Raw genomic sequence first — 23,645 nt, 5'->3', positions numbered from 1 at the left:
ATGAATTTGATTTAAAAAAAATCTCTTTCCAAAACATACAAAACAAACCTTGACAAATCAGTAATAATGATTTTTGAGGTTGCACAAATTTGCCGGTGTTCAAATAAGTCTCTTTCTACACATCCTTGTCAACACTAGAATTTCCCTTTTTTTTTTTCATTATTTTTGCAAGCTCATTTGTGTTTTGAATTTGTATTGCTCTAACTTGATACTAAAAGAAATGGTTAGGGCCTTTTTAGAGGAAAGATTACAAATGAGAGAGAGGTGCAGGAAGGACCTGGAAGGTCTGTAGCTGGAGTGTGTGATGGTGTGTGGGGTGACTGGAGCAACCCAGATTGAGGCTGGAGAGGTTGGTGGAATTCAAGCCTGCAGAGTGTCTGTGCCCGGCTGAAGAGTTGGCAGTGGACTCTGGCTGAATGGGGAAATATGGGGAGGTTTTAAGTAGGGTAGGAGCAGAAGTGTCTGCTTGGCTCCATGTCTACAGTGAGGATAAGAGAAGGTAGAAATAGGAGCATGGATTTGAGAGACAGTAGGAAGCCCTTCCATGGTCCTGGTGTGATCTGATGGGGCCTGGGGGTAGATCCAAGGCACTGTGTATGCAAGGAGAGGCTGAGGGTGGTGTGGGGACAGCATCACCATTGTGCTGTGTCAAGTGGGGTTCGTGCTCAGAGCCCAGAGTTTGAGTAGGGATAGTTCCCTTCACCCCAACAACACACACACAGTTTATTAAATAACACAAAAGCATTTCTGCCACTTGGGATCTGGTGCTAAGTGACCCAAAACCTTAAACAGGCTTCCTCACCGCCAGCACTATTCAGACCCCTGGAGAACCACGTCTCGCACCGTCTGCTTTACCCCTGAAACAACAAACCACTGTATCAAGTGTCTTGGGGCTCTGTGGGTTCCCTACCGCTGATACAGGAGGTGGACACTGTTCTAGAGGTCAGGGAGGATTTGGGGAGATTTAGAGGTAAGAGGAAAGACATGTTAATATTCTCATGCTTCTCTTAACAGAGACAACAAACTCTTGCAATATTAACCCTTGTTTCACAATCATGCCAAAAGTCCACTTTCTTACAACACAGGATTGGGGAGGGCCTCCCCAGTTAGACATAGGCAATGTTTGCAAGTGTTACACATAATTGCTGAGGAACATTTGGCCACGTAATCATTCTGAGCACTCTAATGTGTAGGGAGGTAGATGGAAGACAGATCGGTGGACAGTCTTGACTCTTGACGTTGGCAGCTAGAGCTTGACTGCTCACATTAGGAAGGGTTTTCCATTTATGAAATATTTGAACAAGCTTGAATTCATTAAATAAATCTCCAGAACTAAAAATGTTCAAGTCGGCCTTATTTAAGTGCTTTTGATGGCCACCCCCTGGGTATTGAGCCCTGGTCTGTGGGCCTCCATTTGCTTGTGGGTAGAGATGCAAGGGGGAGCCTGAATGGGTCTTGGGCCAACACAGAGCAGGACTCAACTTCTTTTGTCCAGAGCCTTTAGCTCTGGCCTAACCTGCAAGCCTCCATAAGTGACCCCTCAGGATATGTAGTGTGATTAGAAATATATTTGGGACCTCTCTCTGTCCAGAGAGCTGTCCTGTTGTTATCTGACAATAAACTTGTTTTTATGTTTAAAAAAAAAATGTTTGATCTCCATTCCTTTTTTTTAAAGAGTTATTTATTTATGCATACAGGAACTGGGGTACAGGCCAGAGGTGTGGGGGTTGAGAGGATTCACTAAAGACAGAGTGGGTAACAGAACAGGCAGATTGACTGAAATATAGGCGAGCCTCTCATACTGCAGAGGCTGTAGATAGTTTCATAGTGCTGGGTCTTAACCACTTGCGCCACCCGGGAGGCCTTGATCTCTGTTCTTGTTTGCCCACGCACAGCTACCAAAATCCTTGTGATCTCTACGTGTCTTTTTGTGTATTAATGAGTCACAGGGCAAGCTCAGAGGCCTTAGGGTCAGAATAGAACAGAAAAAACCTCAGAGGAGGAAGGAGGCTCCAGAGATAAGGGCAACAAATTCCAAACGAAACTAATCAAACACCCCAGGACTAGGGGCAACTGGACATTCCAGAACAAGCATGAGAAAGAAATGTATGCTAAGACAAGGGCTGGGACACAGAGACTTCATTCTGGGCACAGCGACATTAGGGCAGTGCGTGAGACCACTGAGAACTAACAAATCACAAAGAGACTGGTGAAGCTTTAGAATAATTAGGGAAAGAAGGTCTACATTCCCTGAGGCACGACTCCACTGGGCTCCCTTGCCCCTCCCTGGCCTGGTTCCACCGGCCTGGGAGTCCACTTTAGTTCTGTTCCCTTTCTACTTAGTAAATTTTTCTTGGTGCCTCCCTGGTGGACAAGGCATTAAGACACAACCTACGAAACTGTCCGCAGCCACTGCAACACAAGTTGGATCCCAGGCTGGCCAGGGAGCTACCCACATGGTACAGCAGACCTCTCCTGACTCTCCCGCTGCTCCCCTCAGCAGTGTACTTCAGTCTGCCTGTTCTGTTCCCCACTCTGTCTCTGATGAATCCTCTCACCCCACACACCACTGGCCTGTCCCCCAGCTCTTGTATGCATAAATAAATCTTTAAAAAAATATATGAACTTTTTTCCCCTCTAAACAAATCAGCCTCTTTTGACTTGCTTGCCTGAGTGTCTTCCAAGTTCCTGCTGCGGCGTTGTGAGACACCAACCAGCAGTGGTCGAGTGCTTGGGACTCGGCGCTGTCACTGCAGCCAGGGATCCGTTCCTGGCTGGGAGACTAGGCCTGGAAACCTGAAATCACATATCAGTAATGAGGTGATTGTTGGCCATGGAGGAGGCCAGTGCTTTGGGGCAGCCTCAGGTTGGGAACTGGTTACCAGGGGAACCCACCCAGTGATTACAGGGTTGCAACTTTCAGTCTCACCTCCAGACCTCTGGGGAGGGGAGAGGGATGGGAGGTTGATTCAATCATCGACAGCCAATGGTTTAACCAACCACGCCTACGTAATGACGCCTCCATAAAAATCCTAAGTTCCAGGGTCCAGGTTGGGGACCATGTACATGTGAGTGGGGAGGGACACACCTGGACAGGCTCTGGAGCCACCAAGGCCTTCCCACATACCGTGTCCTATTACCCCCAGCCCTCTGCCATTTGACTGTTCCTGGCCTGCATTGTTTTATAATAAACTGTTAATCCAGTAAGAAAACGGCTTTCCTGGGTTCTTTCAGTTGTCTCAACAAATGATAAAGCCTGAAGGATTGGGCACCTCTGATTTATAGCAGGTCAGTCAAAAGCACAAGTGACGAGAGTGGCAGCTGGACTTCAACTGATCTTGTGGGACTGAGCCCTCCCTTTGTGCGATCTGGTGTTGTCTCCAGTTACTGTCAGAACAGAATTGAATTCAGGGCACAAAGTGTCCTCGGAAGTCACATGATCTTTTGGTGCAGGAGAAAGCCCCCACTTCAGTGGCCAGAGTATTGGGAGAAAGGAAGGCTGCGCTTGCAGTGATAAGCGCAGAGTCTCTTCGCAGAGGCAGTCCTCCTGACACTGACCACAACGGGGCAGCGGAGTGACCTGGTTGGTGCTTCCTCACCCCACAGCTGAATGCCAGTGTATAAATGCATATATAAGCCCAAGTAGACACAGTGTGAAACAACAACAACAGGATTTATTTACACAGTGAGAAAAAGGGAGGGAGGGAGGGAGAGAATTCACAGGCTGGCATGTGGCCAGATGCTGAGTGTCAGACCACAGTTAGCATCGTCTGAGCAGAGTCCAAGGACTAAGCCAAGGCCATAAGTGGCAAGCCTGCAGCTTCTCTCAGACACCCCTCTTCCCACTGGTTCAACTGCCCAAAGCCCCAGCAGTTTAACAGTCAAAAGCCTTAGGTCTGCCCTTTTAGCCATCAGCCTGCCCTTGGGGGTGGAGTTTTAAAAGCTCCACCTTCTGCTATAGAGTTGACATGAGGGGTGTGGAGTCTAGAAAGCCACCCTTTGTATCATCAAAGTGGCTAAGAGCGCCATCCACTGGCTGAGGTTGTCCTCACTGTTCCTCCAAAGTCCTCATTCTCACTGTCCTTCTGGCTGCCTCTGGGGTCTTCCTCTCCCTGCAAAGAGGTAATACAAGTTGTGCCGCCAAGTGTGTTCAGCACTACCCTGACAACTATCTTCTTTCTTACATTTCAGGGATATTTTCCTAATCTGTGGATTGAGATTCTGGGTAGCCACCCACCCCCAGCCCAAATCTCCACTGACCCTGACAATATCAAGAGAAGTTTGGCAGGAAAGAGACAGAAAATTGACCAGAAGGATGTTAGATGGTGGTTCAAACATCGTCCTGGCTCTACCACTTGCTGACTGTGTGACTTTGGGCAAGTCGTTTAGTGTCTCTGTCCCTCAGTTTCCCTACCTGCAAAATAGGAAGAATAATATCTTCTAGTTCACTGGGTTGTTAGGAGGATTAAATCAGTACAATCAGTAAAATGCATGTTAAATGAAACAGACTTGCTTCTTAGGGTCCACCTATTACATTAACATTCACCACCAGTTTAGCAACACTCAAGGATGGAGAGAAAAAAATCCTGAATCATAAACACATCAGTTTGCAGGATATAACCTTCTAAAGACCTCAAAATACAAAATTATGTCTATGGAAGAATCCAGAAAATAGGGAATTTCTCCCAGTCGACACATGAGGAAACCAATGGCTTAAAGATGTTAGGTGAACTTGTGAATAGTCACACACAGGTGAGGTTAGGCCATCAGGGAAACACACCCATTCACAACTAAGTGAAAAAGCCACTTTTCATGTCTCTTCATCACATCCAGGGTAGAGTCCTGTGTCTGAGGACTAGCTGGTGACCTACCCCATGAACAACCATGGAGAATACATTGGTCCTAATGAGATATCATGTCTAAGCTGAGGAAATAACCCCAAAGATTTGTTCAAGTCCTGCTTTGTGATCTTGGGTGGTGTACCTAACCAATTTGGACCGTGGTTGCCCTTGTTGGGAGAGCCAGGGTAACCGTGCATGACTCACAGCGTTGTGCCCAAGATGAAAACCCAACACACTCCATATGACTCCCAGTTCACAGCCAGAGCACAGGAATTTGTAGCCACTGTTTTTTTCAGTGGTGCTATGTGGGGGTTGAACTATACAAAACTGTGGATTTTCTTGTTCAAAAAGTTGGCGGATACAATATTTCATAAAATTTACCCTACTATGTTGGAGCAATCACACTGTGTGGTTGATAAGCAGGGAAGACCATATCACCCCCACTTTGCAGAGAGAGAAATTGAGGCCCAGAGAGAGAAGGACACACCCAAGACCATGCTCTGGTCAGGAACTGGGCCTGGAACCCAGCAAGCTGCTGGTGACTGTGGGCTAGAGCTACCCACAGTCTGAATCATTGTGGACAAAACAAACAGGCTGACCTAGGTTTTTCCCCAGAGTTGGCAGGGCCAGCGAAGTTCACCCTGGCGGTTTCTTGACACTTGGTTATACAACAAGACATTGGTATTTGCTGCTTGGGGAGCCCAGGCCCTGTCTCCATGACCTTCTGCCCACCCTGGCTGGGAATGAACTGGCCCGGCTTCCCCAGCCTCACTGACCAGGTCACAGAGGCGCCCCAGGTCACTGAGGTCACCCAGCCAAGAATTGCGGTGTCACAGCTTAACATAGCCCCTTACTATCCCCATTCCCCCACCCCCAGCCCTTCTTCCTGACTGCCTCATGCCCTCCCTGACCATCAAAGTCCCTCAGATGCTGCCGAGGGCCTGGCAGGCAGGCTGTGGTGTAGACCTGCCTCCTGTCCTCCCGGCTCAGCCCTCTTCCCGAAGTAGCCTGACAAGGGGGTGCTGGCACAGGGGGCGGCAGTGGTGATGATGTCTCATCTCCCCTCCATCCTCCCTCCACGCCTCCCTTTCCCCCAAACCAACAAGGAGGAGTCGTGGGAAAAACAGTGGCTGAGAATAGGAACACCAGTTCTAGGTGGGTTCCGCTGTGGATCTTAGGCCAGTTTCACTTCTGAGCCTGAGACTCCACATATTTTTTTAAAATATTTTATTTTATACAATTCTTACATCATTTTTCATTTTTGCACAATGTATGCATTTTCATTTTGCTTATATTCCCCATACAGTTGCACCCCCCCTTTTTTTGACCCTAGTCCATCCTCTCCCTGCTCCCCGCCCCCCGCCCCATTGTGTGTCTCTGGTTTATAGTTGCTTGTTGATTTTGATTTTTACTTTGTATTAATTAGTCTTTTTCCTGGTCCCTTGTTTAGGTTTTCTAAATTCCTGCTATGAGTGAGACCGTCCGGTATTTTTCTTTTTCTTTCTGGCTTATTTCACTGAGCTTGATCCCTGCCAGCTCCATCCAGGTTGCTGCAAACTGCATGTGTTTATCTTTTTGATGGCTGAGTAATATTCCATGGTGTATATGGACCACATCTTCTTGATCCAGTCATCTATTTTTGGGTATTTGGGTTGTTTCCAAAGCTTAGCTACTGTAAATAGTGCTGCTATAAACATAGAGGTGCAGGTGCCCTTTGGAATTAATGTTTCTGTGTCATTTGGGTAAATACCTAGGAGTGGAATTGCTGGATCATATGGAAGCTCTATGTTTAGTAGGTCAAGAAATCTCCACACAGCTCTCCGTAGTGGTTGGACCAGTTTGCACTCCCACCAGCAGTGCAGGAGAGTTCCTTTTTCTCCACACCCTCTCCAACATTTGTTGTTGCTAGTTTTTTAATATGTGCCATTCTCACTGGTGTGAGATGGTATCTCATGGTAGTTTTGATTTGCATTTCCCTGATTACTAGTGATGTGAATATTTTTTCATATGCCTGTTGGCCATTTGCATTTCCTCTTTGGAGAAGTTTCTTTTTAGCGCTTCTGCCCATTTATTGACTGGATTATTTTCTTTGTTTTGTTGAGACTCATCAGCTCTTTGTAGATTATTGTGGTCAGCCCTTTATCATTAGTGTTGTGTGAAATACTTTTCTCCCAGTTGGTGGGGTTTCTCTTTGTTTTGGTTATTGTCTCTTTTGCTGTGCAGAAGCTCTTTAATTTGATGTAGTCCCAGCTGTTTATCTTTGCCTTCACTATCACTGCTTTGGGTGATGTGTCTGTAAAGATGTCTTTGAGGGGCATGTCATCTAGTGTATTGCCTATATTTCCTTCTATGTATTTTATGGTTTCAGGTCTTATGTGTAGTTCTTTAATCCATTTTGAGTTGATTTTTGTGTATGGTGTGAGGTAGTGGTTAAGCATCATTCTTTTGCATGTAGTGACCCAGTTTTCCCAGCACCATTTATTGAACAAACTTTCTTTGCCCCAGTTCATATTCTTTGCTCCTTTGTCAAAGATTAGTTGACCATATGTGGGTTTATTTCTGGATTTTCTTTTGGTTCCGTTGGTCCAATGTCTGTTCTTGTTCCAATACCATGCAGTTTTGATATTATGGCTTGTAGTATAGTTTGAAGTTTGGGAGTGTGATGCCTCCATTCCCTTCCTTTTCTTTTCAAGAGAGCTTTGGCTATTTGGGGTTTTTGTTGATTCCGTATGAATTTCATCAATAATTGTTATATTTCTTTGAAGAATGCCATTGAGATTTTGATTGGAATAGCATTGAATCGGTATATTGCTTTTGGTAGGATGGCCATTTTAATAATGTTTATTCTTCCAATCCATGAGCAGGGGATGTCTTTCCATTTCTTTGAGTCTTCCTCTATTTCTTTTAACAGTGTTTTATAGTTTTCTTTGTATAGATCCTTCACATTTTGGGGGAGGTTTCTGATTACCATTTCAATTTCGCTGCTTGTAATTGGGCTGTTTAGGTGTTCTATTTTTCTTTATCTAGCTTTGGTTGATTGTAGAGTTGTAGGAATTTGTCCATCTCTCTAGATTGTTGAACTTGTTTGCATATAACTGCTCATAGTAGTTTCTGATTGTTCTTTTATTCTGCTGTGTGTGTTGTGATTGCTCCTCTTTCATTGTGATCCTATTTATTTGTGGTTTCTCCCATTTTTCCTTTGTGAGTCTGGCTAGGAGTTTGTCTATTTTATTTTTTCAAAGAACCAGCTTTTGGTTTGTTGATCTTTTGGATTTTTTCTTAGTTTCGATTTCACTCATTTCTGCTTTGATTTTTATTATTACTTCAGCTGGTTTTGGGTTTTTTTGTTCTTTTTTCTAGTTCTTCGAGCTTTGAGATTAAGTTGTTTCTCTGAGTTCTTTCTTGTTTCTTGATGTGAGCCTCTATTGCTTATATATTTTCCTGAGGCTCCACATTTAATGGAAGGTCTAAGGTGATCTGAGGACATTTCAAGCAGTGATGACGAACCATCATTTATTAATCCCTTACTGTATACAGAGCATCATGCGAAGGGTTTTACAGATATCAGTCTGCACAACTCTGAAGTAGCTTTTACCCATTTTACTGTTTTGCCCATTCTATGCCTAAGGGGCATAAAGTGACAAAGCCAGGACTGGATCTGAGGTCTTTACTTCAGAGCCCTGGCTCCTCACCACTGTGTCATTCTGTCTTGCCTTGAGTCCCAACATCCATCTATCCAGGCAGCCAGCCCTTCCCCATACTGGGCCTGTCCCAAAAGACCTCTCAGCTATAGTGACAAGGCAGAGTGGCCCAGTTGAGACAGAAGCACAGAGGAGGACTGGCAGCACCTAATTCAGCCGAGGGTGAGGGAGGGTGAGGTAGGAGGTTTCCAGAGGAAGTGGTGTCCAAGCTGAGGCCTGAAGCAGTAGATCCGCCTGGAACTCACCCAGATGTAGTGCTAAGGATTTGTGCAGGAAGACAAGAAGGATGCAGACCCTCCTCCTGCTCCCCTACTCTCTGAGGAACTCCTGGTGCCCAGGGTAGGGACATGGGGGCCACTCCCACCTGGGGAAGGGGCTTGTCTCCCTGTGGAGCAATGGCCAGAGCCAGAGGACAGCAGCACCACAGCTCTGAAACCCAGGAAATCCCTCAACCTCCTGGAGCCTCAAGTTTTCCTGCTCAGAGGATGAAGAGATTTAGACAGTTCTCTTCTGACATCTCCCCCTCCACTTCCAATGGGTGCTGCCCCCATAGAAGCTCTGGAACCAACTCTCACTGATACCCTGCAATGTCCCCTGTGTGGTTTAGGTGGGTCCAACTCAGAGGGAGCCAACCCGGACTCAGCCACCTTAGTAAGGACAGACTCGGTTTTTCTCTGAGCTCTCTGGAATGCAGATTTCGGGGCCTGGGCAGGTCCAACCAGCCTGAACAGAGCCAACAGGAAAGTTTCTTAAAGACCCTCCACATGGCCGGCGTGTCCAGCTGTAACAGGGAGGTGAGGCGGGGTGGGGGCTCTTCTTCTTTGCTACATCTTCCCATGTGGTCACTCTGGTGTCCCTCCCTGGCAGGGACAGAGAAGACCACCATGAGAAAAAGACATATCTTCAATGTCCAGCCCCAAGAGAAGGAACAAGCAGGTGGGGTCACCAGACTGGCCAGCCCCTGGACTGTGGGAACTGGCAGCTGTGCCCTCGGTACCAGCCTCTCTGCCTTTGCCTGTGTCTCCTCAGTTCCTGTCATGTCCTACCCATCAGCCACTGGGTAAGAACCTTCATTCTGGCCTCCCAGCCACTCCATCTTAACTGCTTGATACTTAGCATTCAGGCCTGTGTCAGGCAGCTGAGAACCCAGGTGCCGTGTACTCCCAGGTTTCCCCCTTGTGCATAATGAGCAGTTCAAGCCTGACACTCGAGCAGTTGCTCAACAAACCCTGAATGTTCTGTGTGTCAGGGACAGTGCTCAGCCCAGCTGTGAAGGAATTGGGCAGGGCCCTGTCCTCTGGGAGGTCAGCCTCAGGAGATCTAGATCCCAAACCATCATCCATTTCTTTGTGGGTATCTCGGAAACCTAGTAATATATACTCGCTTTTTAATCGCTTTTTTTAAAGAATAGTTTTAGATTTATAGTGAAATTAGGCAGACAGTACAGAGTTCCTGTGTATCCCAACTGTGTGCATACATGCAATTTTTTCCCCAACTTTTAACATCAGACATTATTATGGTGCATTTCTTGTGAGTGAACCACCATCACTGTGTCATCATGACCCAGGGTCCATAGTGCATTCAGGTTTCTATGGTTCTTACTTGAAGTCCCTTTTCTTTTCCAGGATCCCATCCAGGACCCCTGGCGTTTAGTGGGCAGATCCCCTCAGGCTCCCCTGGGCTCTGCCAGCTTCTCAAACTTTCCTTGGTTTTCATAGTTGATAATTTTGAGGAGCATTTTTTACGTGGATTTGGCTGTGACATCATGAAGACAGAACAGACACGGCCATCGAGGCAGAGGGCCTCGGGTATTAAAGCTGCATTGGACTCATGTCTGCCACTTGTTGGCGTTGTGGCCTGGGTACAAATCCTGCTGAGTCTCACATTCCCCATGTGTTAGGTGGGGCAACAGTCTTCACCAGCCCAGTTGTGAGAATTAAATGAGGCACATGGCAGAACCAGGTGAGACACACTGGACTTTGCAGAGAGTGCTGTCACTGGATAACAGCTCTCAGCGGCACTGTCAGAGCCTGTGTCTGGCTTCTAGCCCAGAGTCTCTGAGGGCAGCACTGGTGGGACCAGGAGCCCCAGGTGCCACCCACTCACAGTTGGGGACTGCCTTCCCAGTTGAGTCCAGGCAGGTGGTTAGGAGCCTTCCTTGCCAGCAGGCAGGAGCTGCTCCTGCAAGCACAGGCATCTGAGGTGGGTGGAGACTCCTGCCTGTGCTCTTCTCAGGGGCAGGGGCAGAGGTAGGGGAGCGAAGCTGGAATTCAGTGACCCAGGATAAAGCTCCGTGTCCACACTGGCCATGGGATATTTTACTTCTCCTGAGGTTAGACCAAATCCCCCTGGGCTCAGATCTAGGGACAGAATTTGCCAGATTGCTGTTTCTAGCAGTGGCTGTACAGGAGGGGAAAGCCCTGGGCTTTGGTGTCACAGACCTGCCTGAGGTACCGCATAACCGTAGCCAGGTGACCATGCTCATCTGTGCCTGTGTTTCCCTCTGGGAAATGGGTTGTGGTAAAGATTAAGGGAACAGTGCATGGAAAGCCCTTAGTATACAGAATGTAGCCAGGAACCCAGATGTGCCAAATGCCGCTTGGCTTCGGGCATAATGCCCTGAAGTTCCTCCAGCTGCCCATTGATAGGACTGAGCATGCTCAGTGTCTGAGGCAGTGCCTGTTTGCTGACGGGCCTGTGCTGCCACCTGCTTTCCTGAATGAGTACCTGGAGGACCTGAGGGAGCTCAACAAGACGCTGAGCCAAGCCGTGCAGGCAGCCGAGAGCGTCAGTTCTACCACAAAGATGAGCCTCTCCCTGTGTGCACACCTGTGGGACATCTGTAGCCTGCAGGGCTCCTGCCCCTTCTGATCTCCAGACTCAGAGTGGGCGCCTCAGTTGGCAGCCAGAAGCCCAGGTCCCAGGCAGGTGGGCAGGCTAGCAAGAGGGCACCCCTCAAGCTGTTGCCCAGGCCAGGCGCTGGCTGCAGCCTCTCCTGAAAGCCCCTGCAGGACCCTCATGGGAAAAAGGTGTCCTGCCTGGTTTCGACTTTCTTAATGGAGGGACATCTTGTTATCAAGGGAAGTAACTTCCCAGTGCCGTGCCTGGAGTGGGTGCCGGGACGGAGGCGCCTTTTGTCCTCACACAGTGTCTGGGAGGCTTTTCTAGACCTCTTGCACAGCCCACCTCCTGCTAATATGTGTATTTTATGTCCAGATGGACAGATTATTTTTTAAAAGCAAGTTTTCCTGGTCTGGGAGCCTCCTCAGAAGGCCAGAAAGAAGTGAAAGAACAGGGTCTCTGGCACAAAGCGAACCCCTGCCTATGACCAGCCACTCCAGGGTTCGCGTCTCTGCGGTGGGAACGTTCTCCTGGAGACTGCTGGTCTGTAGGCCGTTGTTGTTAGGGGAAAGGGTGCCCTGAGCAAACTCCGTACAGGCTTTGTGGACTCCACCCGCGCTCCATCAAGACACTGCGCACTACACATCCCCTGATCTCAGAAGGGAGGGTTGGGAGGACCTGAGGGCGGAGTGAAGCAACTAGGTTCTCGGTTAGAGTTTTTAACTGGCCATGTGGCCGGGGGTCGCCCCGGCCCTGGCGTGCTAGCTTTTCCCCAGCTCATTGGGATTCCAGGTCAGTGGAACGGGTAGGATGCATTTACGAACTTATCTCCCTCTTTTTCTCCCTAAGTTACTCATTTCCCCATTTCTCCCTCCCTTGTAAATAAACCATTTATCAACCTTTTGTGTGTGTCTGCAGTTTGGCATTATAAGCCCCCTTTAAGGGCACTGGTGAGGACCCTCAATCAGGCAACCCGTTTTATATCAGGGTTGCTCTGTGACAGTTTGAGACCACTGGGGTTTCGGGCCTGAGGATGACATGCTCCCAGCTTCTGCATTGTGAGAGCGCCTTCCTCATGGGTCTGCTGGGATGAAGACCCCACCATCCCTCTCAGGACCTCATCTTGAGCTCCCAGTCCTGCTCCTGGGAACCGTATGGTTCTGGTCAGTGATCAGCTACCTGCCACCCCAACCGTGGCCACCAGGACAGCCTTCTCCAGCTCCCCAAGCCCCGTGAGCACGGACCTCAGCATTTTTAGAATGTGTGTGCATCAGTGTAGGGTAAATGAAAAAGTATTAGGCTTTTCTGGCCCCTCACCATTAGGATTGATGAAGGATCCTGGTCCTAAATGCATGCCTGATGGCAGGCACCTGGAGTAGGGTGTGGGCATAGGTAAATGTGATTCACGTTGGCTAAGACTGGTCTTATAAGGGCGGCATCATGGGGATGCAAGAAGAACCACGAGAGCAGCAGAGAAATCAAGGTCACCAGAGAACGTGGCCACCAGTGAAGCCCAGAGGCCCAGGAAGAGTTAACACTTGCTGCGGGCGGTAGGCCTGCCAGCCTCCCGGCCCTCCAGCACCCCTGCCTGCTGTGTACCTGGTAAAACGCAATAAAAGCCTGAAAAGGTACGGAGAGCTCCAGGACTCCTCCTTTACCCTGTCACCTGGGATCATAGAGATCCTGCCCTGTGGCCATTCCTGCCGCTACAGTCAGTGATGTCTGTATATTTGAAGCATTTAAAGTTCTATTTTCACTAGGAGGGCAAATGAAGGAAGGTGAATGTTGATCTGAAATGAAAGGCTACAAAAAATCATTCCCGAAGCCGTGTACACCTGTGGCATGTGTCAAGGATTTGGTTTCTAAATCGCCTGTCAGGTAGAAGGTGGATGCGGAGCCAAGCCCTCCCCTGGGGGAGCTGTTGGGGGCACTTTTCAAGACCCAGCCTGCCCCCCTCTGCTGGCTTCTTTCTCCACATCTTTCTCCTGCCTATCTCAGATCTGTAACCCTTTGCACTGGAGCTGCCTGAGCCCCTTTGTGTTGAGGACAGAGACATGAGAAACAGCATGTGGGTGTTTGCAGAACTGCAAGCCTGGACTCCCTAGGTCTCCTTTTCAGCAAACAGTTGCCTTCACCAGGCACTAAACCCCATGTGCTCCCCACAGCCCACACCTTAGTCCTGTGGGTATGGGTCTTATTGACAGGAATGTCTTCCAGAACTCCCCATGGCATCTCAACCGTCCAGTTTTTTTTAAAGATTTATGCATACAAGAAATGGGGTATAGGCCAGAGGTGTGGGGGGTGAGAGATTTCACCAAGAAAACCTGGCAGCCTGCTACTTGTTCCAGGTTTCTCTTCCTAAACCTCCAGGAAGATTTTTCTCCCTCACATTTTTCTTTTGTTCCCTTCCTAAGCTTCCATGACCTTCTTTTCCCAAACTCCTTTTTCTTTTTTCTCTTCCCAAACCTCCATGACGTTTTTCACCCCAACTTGAATATATCATCTGCTCTTCTTCTAATAGGCCTGCTCACTTTGCCCAGGCCCCCAGGACACTTTTCAGCTGGTATTTCTCAGTGTTGCAAAGGAGAGCTGCTAAAGTAACCCTGAGGGAGGATGATTCCTGGTAGGAAACTCCTGGTGCCGCCCCTTCTCTGGGAGTGAGAGTCTCAGCTCAGATTCGGGGGGTGTCAGGAGGGGGAGCTGAGATGAGGCCCAACATGGCCCCCAGCTTCAGAAAAGAGACCCCATGCCTTGGTGGGTTAGATTCATTGCTAACTCAAGCAGAGAAAAAGAGAATTTTGGAGCCCTCGGGAGATTTGACAGGACCTTAACACTGAAGCAGGGAACCAGACAGGTAGGCAGAGAGGTAGCAACTGAGCCCCTGCTAAATCTCCCCTTTTATCCCTCGTCCTCTTTGCCCAGGTGTCCAATTTTACATATGCACGCACCCAGTGCCCTCTGCTGCTCAGCCTGTCCTGGGTGTGGGTAACCATAGGTGCACGTGCCTATGCTCGTGCTCCAAGAGCTTTTTGCATTAACAGGGTATCATGTGCAGGTCGTGCGACCTGGGAGGAAAACAAGGCCGCAGATGGTGGCTGTAGAGGCTGCTGGGAGATGAAAAACAGCTTGAGTACCTTGTATCCTTACCCCTGCACAGAGCAGTCACCCACTTTAAGCAAAGGGTGCTGGAGTTGGGTCTGGGCAGCCTGGCCCTTAGAGGGGAGACACAGGGTGCTGACGTGAGTCACGGGACCAGGCACTGGTGCCGGTCATCATCCTGTCACTCTGGGTGGCTCAGGACGCTCACCAGTGGAGCTGCCCAAGTATCGACATTCACTTAATGTGTTTGTTCTCACCTCAGTGGTGCTGCTCCCCTCACACAGCCACAAATCCCAAAACCCCGGGGTCTGGAAAGAGGTCCCCTTCTTTGCTGGATCCCTGGCTTCAGGTGCTCAGTTCTGCTTATGCCTCTCTGAGGACCTGCCTCACATGGCTCATATCAATTGTTCCAAAACCATTTGCAGGCCATCAGCTGGTTTCTCTGGCCAACCTCACCCCTAGATCTTTTACCCTCCTTCCTGGTGGACACCAGAGAACCCTTCATAGAGAAATGAGGTCCCGAGTCCTCCCGATTACCCTTGTGTCCCGGCCCAGACACCAGAATCTTGTCAAACCAGAATCTTGTCAAGGTGCTCACAGAAGCTTCATGTCTGCCATGCCTTCCCCACCAGCCAGATGGCCAAGGAGAGGCGTGCTGTAGGGTCCCTCATGAATGGCCCACGTTCCAGAGTTCTCGCCATCCCTTAGCCACAGCAACTTAAACTTCTATGTCTGCCTCGATCCCTAAACTTCTTCTCTTAGATACCTGGCTTATAGCAAGAAGAACGGTATTATTAATCTCCTAATGTGCTCCAGGGCATGTTCGGGTTAATGAAGCATCTTCAGGGACAGTGTAGGCTGGAAATTTGGGTGAGTGAGAAGAGATTTCTGAGATAAGGACAGTGAATTTTAAGAAACCTTGGATGGGGTTGGGTAAAAAGAAAATCTAAGAGCTGGGAAAATTGGCACATCTGCCTGGAGGATTAGCTTCTCTCGGAGAAAGAGTCAATCACAAATTAGGATGCTGAGGTGTCAGAATAGAGAAAAGGTTTGAATACCCCTAGACACAGGCCAACAAAAGGTTTTTTGCCCTTCACAAGTACAGTGTACCTGGGAGTCCTTGCTTTCAGGCATTAAATAAATTCACTTTCTTAAAGTTTGTTTCTCTCTGCTTATCTAAATTGTCTGCAAATTCTTTTTCACAGCTTTTTGGAAAAGAACCTGTGTTGGTTCAAGGGCTAAACTAACAATGCACACCAGCACCGCTAATCTTAGGAGACTTATTTAGATGTCCCTTCTTGGAAGCCTTCTAAGATTTCCCCACCGCAGAAGGAACCTTGTCCAGCTGGGCTCCCAAAGCACAAGTGTATCATCCAGCCCACCCATGTGCTGGGCGTTACAAGGAGCTCTTCCATCCCAGCCAGAGGAAGGGTCTCATCCCATAATCAGCCAAGGCTCAGCTGGGGGCTGCTTCATCATGAATGAATAAGTGAAAGAGCAAAGAACAACCTGCCTTTGCCAAATGTAGACTTTACCGATACATCTGAGGGAAAGAACTGAGGTACAAAGAGTGGGGCAAGTGCTGGAAATGAACCCCAAATTCCCTGATGTTCTAACCCAGTGCTCACTCTTCTTTGGCCCCCTCCTGCTCCTTCTTCCTCTCTTCCTCGTGCTGCTTCTCCAGCGGCCCACACTGATCCTAGAGGTAGTGGGAGAAGGAAACACCTTAGGTGGGAGGCGAGGGGCTGCTGGCAGGAGTGGACTGACCGCAGCACAATGGCACTGGCCATCAGGACGGCAGCCCAGGATAGGCTGCTTCCTTGTTGTGTGACCTGGAGTGAGTCACTTTCCCTCTCTGAGCCTCAGCTTCTTCACCTCCACAATGGGGGAGAAAGGCTGGCACTTCCTGAGCATGTAACTGCCAAGCATTTCGCCCTGTCTCCCGAATCCCTCACAACGTCCCCATTTTGTAGATGGTGCAACTGAAGGTTGGGGCAGCCTCGTGGCCTGTCCTAGGCTCCCAGCCAGTGGGTGGAGGGGCAGGCTGCAGGGCAGGTGACCAACTCCAGGGCCTGGGTTCATAAGCCTTTCCAAGGGTTCCTGGGAGCAAGGAGATGAGGGGTGCCACGGTAGTCAAGGGAGATGACCTTAGGGGCAAAGCTGAGGAAGCTCTTCTCATTTTCATAATCATGAAGTACTTTCATGTAAGTGGAAACTGCTTATCAGCGCTGTGATTTCAGAGTATTGCATCAAATAGCAGCAAGGAAATCCTTCCACAGGTTTAAAGAAAGTGTTAAGGAGACTGTTATACAGTTGGGATGGTGACCTGGATTTGCTGCACTTTGAAAACCCCCAGTATCCATTCTCTCGGTAGGAGTATGAGAAACCTGGGCGTGGCAGCAGTCATCAGTGAGAATTCCCTGTGTGAGTCTCTTCCCCAAATTCCCACTGCAGCTCCTTGGCTGTGCTGCCCCCTCCTGGTAGCCTCTCACATTCCCCACCTCATCCAGCATTCTTTCAGGTTCCCACTGCCTTTTCCCTCCTGGATTCTAGTCCACCCTGTGGCCTCTGCGAAGATCAACTGTCCCTGCAGCAAGAGGGTGTTTCAGAGCAGGACATCGGTCTTGCTGTGCAACCCTGGGTGCCAGCTTTCCCTCCCTGGGCCAATGGGCTACCCTGGCAGCACTGTCAGCGCTCCTTGCACTCACCTTTTTCTCATCTGTGGGAATGATCTCCGACTTGTGCATGCCCATGCACTCTATGACTTCATGGAACTCGTTTAGCTGCTCCTCACTCAACTGGGGCTTGTCAGCTGCAGGAAGGAGGAAGGGGCTGGCTGAGGCTGCTGGGATACTGGGGAGGGCGTATCAGGGAGGGTTGGGGTTCTGGGGACAAACCCCAGTAGGGGATGATTAATGGAGCAAGGCCAGGGTGCGATGATATCTTGGGGTACGTACAATAGATGGCAATTCCCATTTTCTGCTTGTCCTCTGGAAAGAAGTATAACATGAAGGTCCTGGGGTGCTTGCTGAGCAGCAGGTGAGCATGAAATTCTGTGTAATTTTCTGGTGAGAAATCCTCTGGGTGAAATGAGGGCCAGGGTCAGTGTGGTTCATGTATCACAGGCGAGGACACTGGGGGTGTCCAGGGTGACACAGACTCCATCGTTGAAGGCCAGGACAACATGGCCCAGCTCCTACTGCATGCCAGGCCTGTCCTGACTATTTTGAGTAGTATGGATCCTCCCGGGGAGAACAGCTGTCAGTGCCCTCTGCCATCTACAGAGGAGGTGAGGCCCCAGCAGGAGCCTGAGGCCTGCCAGTGGAGTCAGCATTCTTGTGCTCCCACTGGGTGCCCTCTGGTGGTGATAGTGGGGCTGGGTGAAGTCACCACCCTTAGCTCCCAAAGGGGAAAGCAGTTGAGAGACAGGCAGGTCTGGAGTCAGCCCTGGATTTGAATCCTGTCCCTAATTGCAGGTGTGTGGCGCAGGGGAAACCACTTGAGGTCTCTGTTTCCCCAATTCCTCGTCGGATCACTGTAATGTTCTCCTAGGGCTGCAGGTGAGAATTCAGTGGGTTCATTGCTGTGAAGCATTTCCAACAGTGCCTGGCACTAGCACGAGTTCAAAACGTGCAGTTATTACTGAGCATCTGTGTGCAGCATGGGCGTCTGTCCTGGGTTCTCTGTGCACAAAGCCCTGTCCTGTGTCCTGCTCCCCTCCTTTACACATGGTCCACCCTCCTTCCTAACCATCCCTACCCTCATCCTGACCCTTACCTTTGATGATCATTGTCCCATTTTTCCGGTTGACCAACAAGTGAGTACTGTTGTAAATGCAGCGGTCCCCACTAGACCAGACAGCCGGGGAGAAAAGCAGTAAGACAGTCAGGGAGAAGAGGGCCATTGCCCAGCAGACATTCAGGCAAGAGTTGGGTGGCCATTACAGTCATCCCTTCCCCTGCCATGGATGTGGAGGCAGAGACCCGGAAGAGGGAGGATCCACACAATCCAGCAACATGGACTGGAAGCAGGGAGTGTGGGAGTCTTACATGGTCTGGTACGCTCTGAAATATATCTTGTCCTCCGTCTTGTTGGGGGCAAAGTAGAAGTAGTACGAGTCGATACTTTTAGCGGACTGGTTGAACTTAGGGTGTCGGAAGATCACCGCGATACAGAACCACTTGCCAGAGAGCTAGGGAGAAGCCAGGGGTGATGGAGGCTGGAGCTGAGTCCTGGATGCTCTGCTGCGGCGAGTCTTGGGCTGATCTCCCTCCATTTTGCAAACAGGAAGACTGGGCTCCAGGTGGGGAGTGCATATCCAAGAGCTCGCTCCATGCAACACCACCCACCCAGCCCGGGTAGCCCCTCTGTGCTAGCTCCGTGTTCCCTACTAAGAAATTGGAATGGGGCCACTGATTTTGGGGGTCATGAATTGCCTCTAACTTCTACCTGGTGGATCAGAAATGCACCCCAGGACCCAGGAGAGTTCACGGATCGTCACCAAATGGTGCGCAGGCACTCACCCAGTCCAAAGTGACATTGGTGATGGGCTTCGCCGTGAAGTTGGCACATTCTGGGCTCTGGGCACTCAGCAGAGGAAGGAGGCTCAGGACGGCGAGGGCCCAGGGCAGCGCCATACTGATATGAGAGACACCTGCAGCTAGGCAGCACTGGCAGCTGGAGGGTGCAGGGACTTTTGTAGGGAACAGTGGGCGGGACCTCAGGACCTCATTGGACACAATCCAGGGAGAGTTTGAAAAATACCTTGGTTTCGGCGAGATCTAGGGACATGACTGGGACACATTCCAGGGAGGGTTTGGAAACTACCTTGTACAAAACCTTTTCTCCTTTCCCCAAAATCCACATTCCAAGTCTAATTTGGACCCCTGATCTGGACGGGTGTCTAGGGCACAAAGGTCTGTCTATTCAGAGCCAAGGTGGGCGTGGACTGCAGGGTTTCAATTAACATGTGTGGATTTCAATCCAGGGGCTGCGAAGCAATTGCACAGGTTTTCATCCACTTCCTGTTCCAAAGTACCAACACCTGAGCAGGTAGAGGCACCAATCAAAAGTTGAAGTCACCTTAGTTCCCTGGCCTGTGTGGTATCATGTGGGGTGTTGGGCAGTGGAGAGTTTGGAGGGTGAGGGCAAATATGGAGTCTACTCCAACTTAGTGTGCAACAACCATGGAAGAGCAAAAGTTCAGCGGGGTCTCAGCTAGCCCTGCAGGCAGGGACAGTTCCGAAAGAGGAGAGCATCTCAGTTGACGTCTATGTGTAGTAAATGTATCACTGGAACCATCTCCCTACCTCTAAACAGGACATTAAAACCTTGTGTCTCCACCCCCAGCACGGGAGTGGGGAGCTTGTCTGTCTTCTTCCCAATGTGTTCCCAATCCTGGAACAGTGCCCCGCACATGGTGGGTATTCAGTAACTACTTGGATCAATAATTCCACTGCTCATTTGTATTTCTACACCACAAGGGGATTGTCCAATTTTTTGCATCCAAATAAATGCTTTCAGAACACATTTTCATGGCATGCTGACCATTGTGTAGTCTTATTTATTGCATTATGTTTTGAATAATTTCTCACGGTTCACCCTAGTTGATAGTTATCATTTTAATGGATTTGTAGCCTCTCATTCATGTCCAAAATTCTACCCTTCTTAATTCTGTCCTCTATAGCTTTTTATTTTACTTTTCCAGCTTTATTGAGCTACAGATGTCTTCAGCGTTTTATACTGTGATAGCCCCTTCGAAGTCTCATCCAGAGAGTGACCACATTGCTTGTGAAAATTGCGAAGAGAAAGAAAAGTATATGTCTATATAAGACTTGAGCTTTTTTCAAAATAGCAGAAACCTAGAAACCATTCACATATCCATCCACCAATAAGAAAAGGGGAAAGCATACGGTAGTATTTCAATCAGTGTAATATTGCTGAGCAATGATACGGAATGAATGACAGAGATGCAGGTAACAACATGAATAAATCTTGAAAACATGCTGAGCAGAAGTCAGTCTGCTCATCCTATATGATTCCATTTATGTGAAGCGATAGAATAGTTCAAATTCATCTATAATGTAGAAATCATGTCAGAGGTTGCCTAGGGCGAGGAGAACAATTTAACTGCAAAGGCACAAAGGAACTCTCTGCAATAGATGTCAATGTTCTGTATTATCTTTGTGATGGCATTTACACCTGTATGTCCATTGGTGAAGATTCAATGAACTGTAAACTTCAGATGTGCACATTTTATTTTATGCCTCAATGAATTTGATTTAAAAAAATCTCTTTCCAAAACATACAAAACAAAACTTGACAAATCAATAATAATGATTTTTGAGGTTATACAAATTTGCTGGTGTTCAAATAAGTCTCTTTCTACACATCCTTGTCAACACTAGAATTTCCCTTATTTTTTTCATTATTTTTGCAAGCTCCATTAGCTTTTTGGATTCGTGTTGCTCTAACTTGATACTTGAAGAAATGATCAGGGTTTTTTTAGAGGAAAGATTGCAAATGAGAGAGAGGTGCAGGAAGGACCTGGAAGGTCTGTAGCTGGAGTGTGTGATGGTGTCTGGGGTGACTGGAGCAACCCAGATTGAGGCTGGAGAGGTTGGTGGAATTGAAGCCTGCAGAGCATCTGTGCCAGGCTGAAGAGTTGGCAGTGGGCTCTGGGTGTATGAGGAGAAATGGGGAGGTTTTAAGTAGCGTAGGATGGGAAGCGTCTTCTTGGCTCCAGTGAGGATAAAAGAAGGTAGAAATAGGAGCATGGATTTGAGAGACAGATGGAAGCCCTTGTGTGGTCCTGGTGAAACCTGACGGGGGTACGGGTAGATCCAAGGCACTGTGTATGCAAGGAGAGGCTGAGGGTTGAGTGGCGACAGCGCCACCATTGTGCTTTGTCAAGTGGGGTTCGTGCTCAGAGCCCAGAGTTTGAGTAGGTATAGTTCCCTTCACCCCAATAACATACACACAGTTTTTTAAATAACACATAATCACTTGGGATCTGGTGCTAAGTGACCCAAAACCTTAAACATGTTTTCTCACCGCCAACACCATTCAGACCCCTAGAGAACCACGTGTCACTTTACCCCTGAAACCACTTGAAACCACTGTATCAAGTGTCCTGGGGCTTTTTGGGTTCCCTACTGCTGATACAGGAGGTGGACACTGTTCTAGAGGTCAGGGAGGATTTGGGGAGATTTAGAGGTAAGAGGAAAGACTAATGTTCTCATCCTTCTCTCTAAACAGAGACAACAAACTCTTGCGATATTAACCCTTGTTTCACAATCATGCCAAAAGTCCACTTTCTTACAACACAGGATTGGGGAGGGCCTCCCTAGTTAGACATAGGCAGTGTTTACAAGCATTACACATGATCGCTGAGGAACATTTGGCCACGTAGTCATTCTGAGCACTCTGATGTGTAGGGAGGTAGATGGAAGACATATTGGTGGACAGTCTTGACTCTTGACGTTGGCAGCTAGAGCTTGACTGCTCACATTAGGAAGGGTTTTCCATTTATGAAATATTTGAACACAATAGATAAATTCATTAAATAAATCTCCATAGCTAAAATTCATTAAATAAATTCATTAAATAAATCTCCATAGCTAAAAATGTTCAAGTCGGCTTTACTTAAGTGCTTTTGATGGCTACCCCCTGGGTGTTGAATCCTGGTCTGTGGGCCTGTATTTGCTCGTGGGTAGAGATGCAAGGGGGAGCCTGAGTGGGTGTTGGGCCGACCCAGAGCAGGACTCAACTTCTTTTGTCCAGAGCCTCTAGCTCTGGCCTTACCTGCAGGCCTCCAGAAGTGACCCCTCAGGGTATGTAGTGTGATTAGAAATATATTTGGGACCTCTCTCTGTCCAGAGAGCTGTCCTGTTATTATCTGACAATAAACTTGTTTTTATGTCTTAAAAAAAAAAAAAAAAAGAAATATGCTTGATCTCCATTCCTTTTTTTTTTAAGAGTTATTTATTTATGCATACAAGAACTGGGGTACAGGCCAGAGGTATGGGGTGAGAGGATTCACTAAAGACAAAGTGGGGAACAGAACAGGCAGATTGACTGAAATACAGGAGAGCTCTGCTGCGCCATGTGGGTAGCTCCCTGACAGGGGATCAAACTCGTACTGCAGAGGCTGCAGATAGTTTTGATACCGGAATTGTCAGGCCTAGTCTCCCAGCCAGGAACAGATTCCAGGCTGCAGGGCAGCGCTGAGCCCCAGCCGCTAGACCCCCACGGGTTGGTGTCTCACGAAGCCGCAGCAGGAACTTCCCAGACGCTCAGGCAAGCAAGCGAGAAGAGGCAGGTTTGTTTAGAAGAAAAAGTTTATTGAGGAGAAAAAGAGCAGAAATAAAGTGGGACTCCCAGGCCAGGGAACTAGGCCTGGGAGGGGCAAGGAAGCCAAAGTGGAATTGTGTCTCAGGGAATATATACTTTCTTTCCCTGATTATTCTAAAGCTCCACCAGTCTCTTTGTGATTGGTCAGTTTTAGGCTGTCTTACTTAATTTGCTACTGAGTGGGGGATCTTCCTTATCTAACAGGTTTGTCTTTTCCCATTTGTTACATTTTTATCTTTATGGTCTAGCCCTCCCGGTGAGCATCTTTACACTTTATCTTATCATCTGAAGAAAACCAGGACCATCCTGAACAAGATTATTTGTGGTGCTAGGATGTTTGTTTTTCCCCTAGTGTTAACAATGGTGCTAGGATGTTTGTTTTTCCCAGTAGAATTGGTTACATTTTCTTGGTTGTCCTTATCTCTGAAGCCTCCCTAAATTCTTCAGAGGTCCCCTCCTGCACTGTCCCTAAAACTGCCTAATCACCCTTGCTTGCCCTGTCTCAGTTTCATAGTGCTGCATCTTAACCACTTGCGCCACCAGGGAGGCCTTGATCTCTGTTCTTGTTTGCCCACGCACAGCTACTAAAATCCTTGTGATCTCTACTTGTCTTTTTGTGTAGTAATGAGTCTTAGGGCAAGCGCAGAGCCCTGAGGGTCAGAATAGAACAGGAAAAGCCTCAGAGGAGGAAGGAGGCTCCAGAGATAAGGGCAACAAATTTCAAAGGGAACTAATCAAACACCCCAGGACTAGGGGCAACTGGACATGCCAGAGCAAGGATGAGAAAGAAATGTATGCTAAGATAAGGGCT

General features: G+C 48.4%; 1 protein-coding gene across 1 annotated transcript; it reads right to left on the bottom strand.

The window, feature by feature from the left end:
- Positions 1-16,106: 16,106 nt before the first annotated feature.
- On the bottom strand, positions 16,107-19,119 carry LOC311173726 (alpha-1-acid glycoprotein-like; the record flags this gene model as incomplete). The annotated part of the gene is made up of 5 exons (XM_084237818.1): positions 16,107-16,181; positions 17,191-17,294; positions 18,260-18,330; positions 18,532-18,674; positions 19,006-19,119. 5 exons carry the CDS (start codon positions 19,117-19,119, stop codon positions 16,107-16,109), a joined length of 507 nt encoding a protein of 168 aa, XP_084093944.1.
- Between the last annotated feature and the right edge of the window lie 4,526 nt (positions 19,120-23,645).

Source organism: Talpa europaea (assembly GCF_964194135.1).
Source record: "Talpa europaea genome assembly, chromosome: 7".
NCBI lineage: Eukaryota > Metazoa > Chordata > Mammalia > Eulipotyphla > Talpidae > Talpa > Talpa europaea.
The sequence above is the reverse complement of the archived record's forward strand: the minus strand, read 5'-3'. Positions and strand labels throughout refer to the sequence as shown.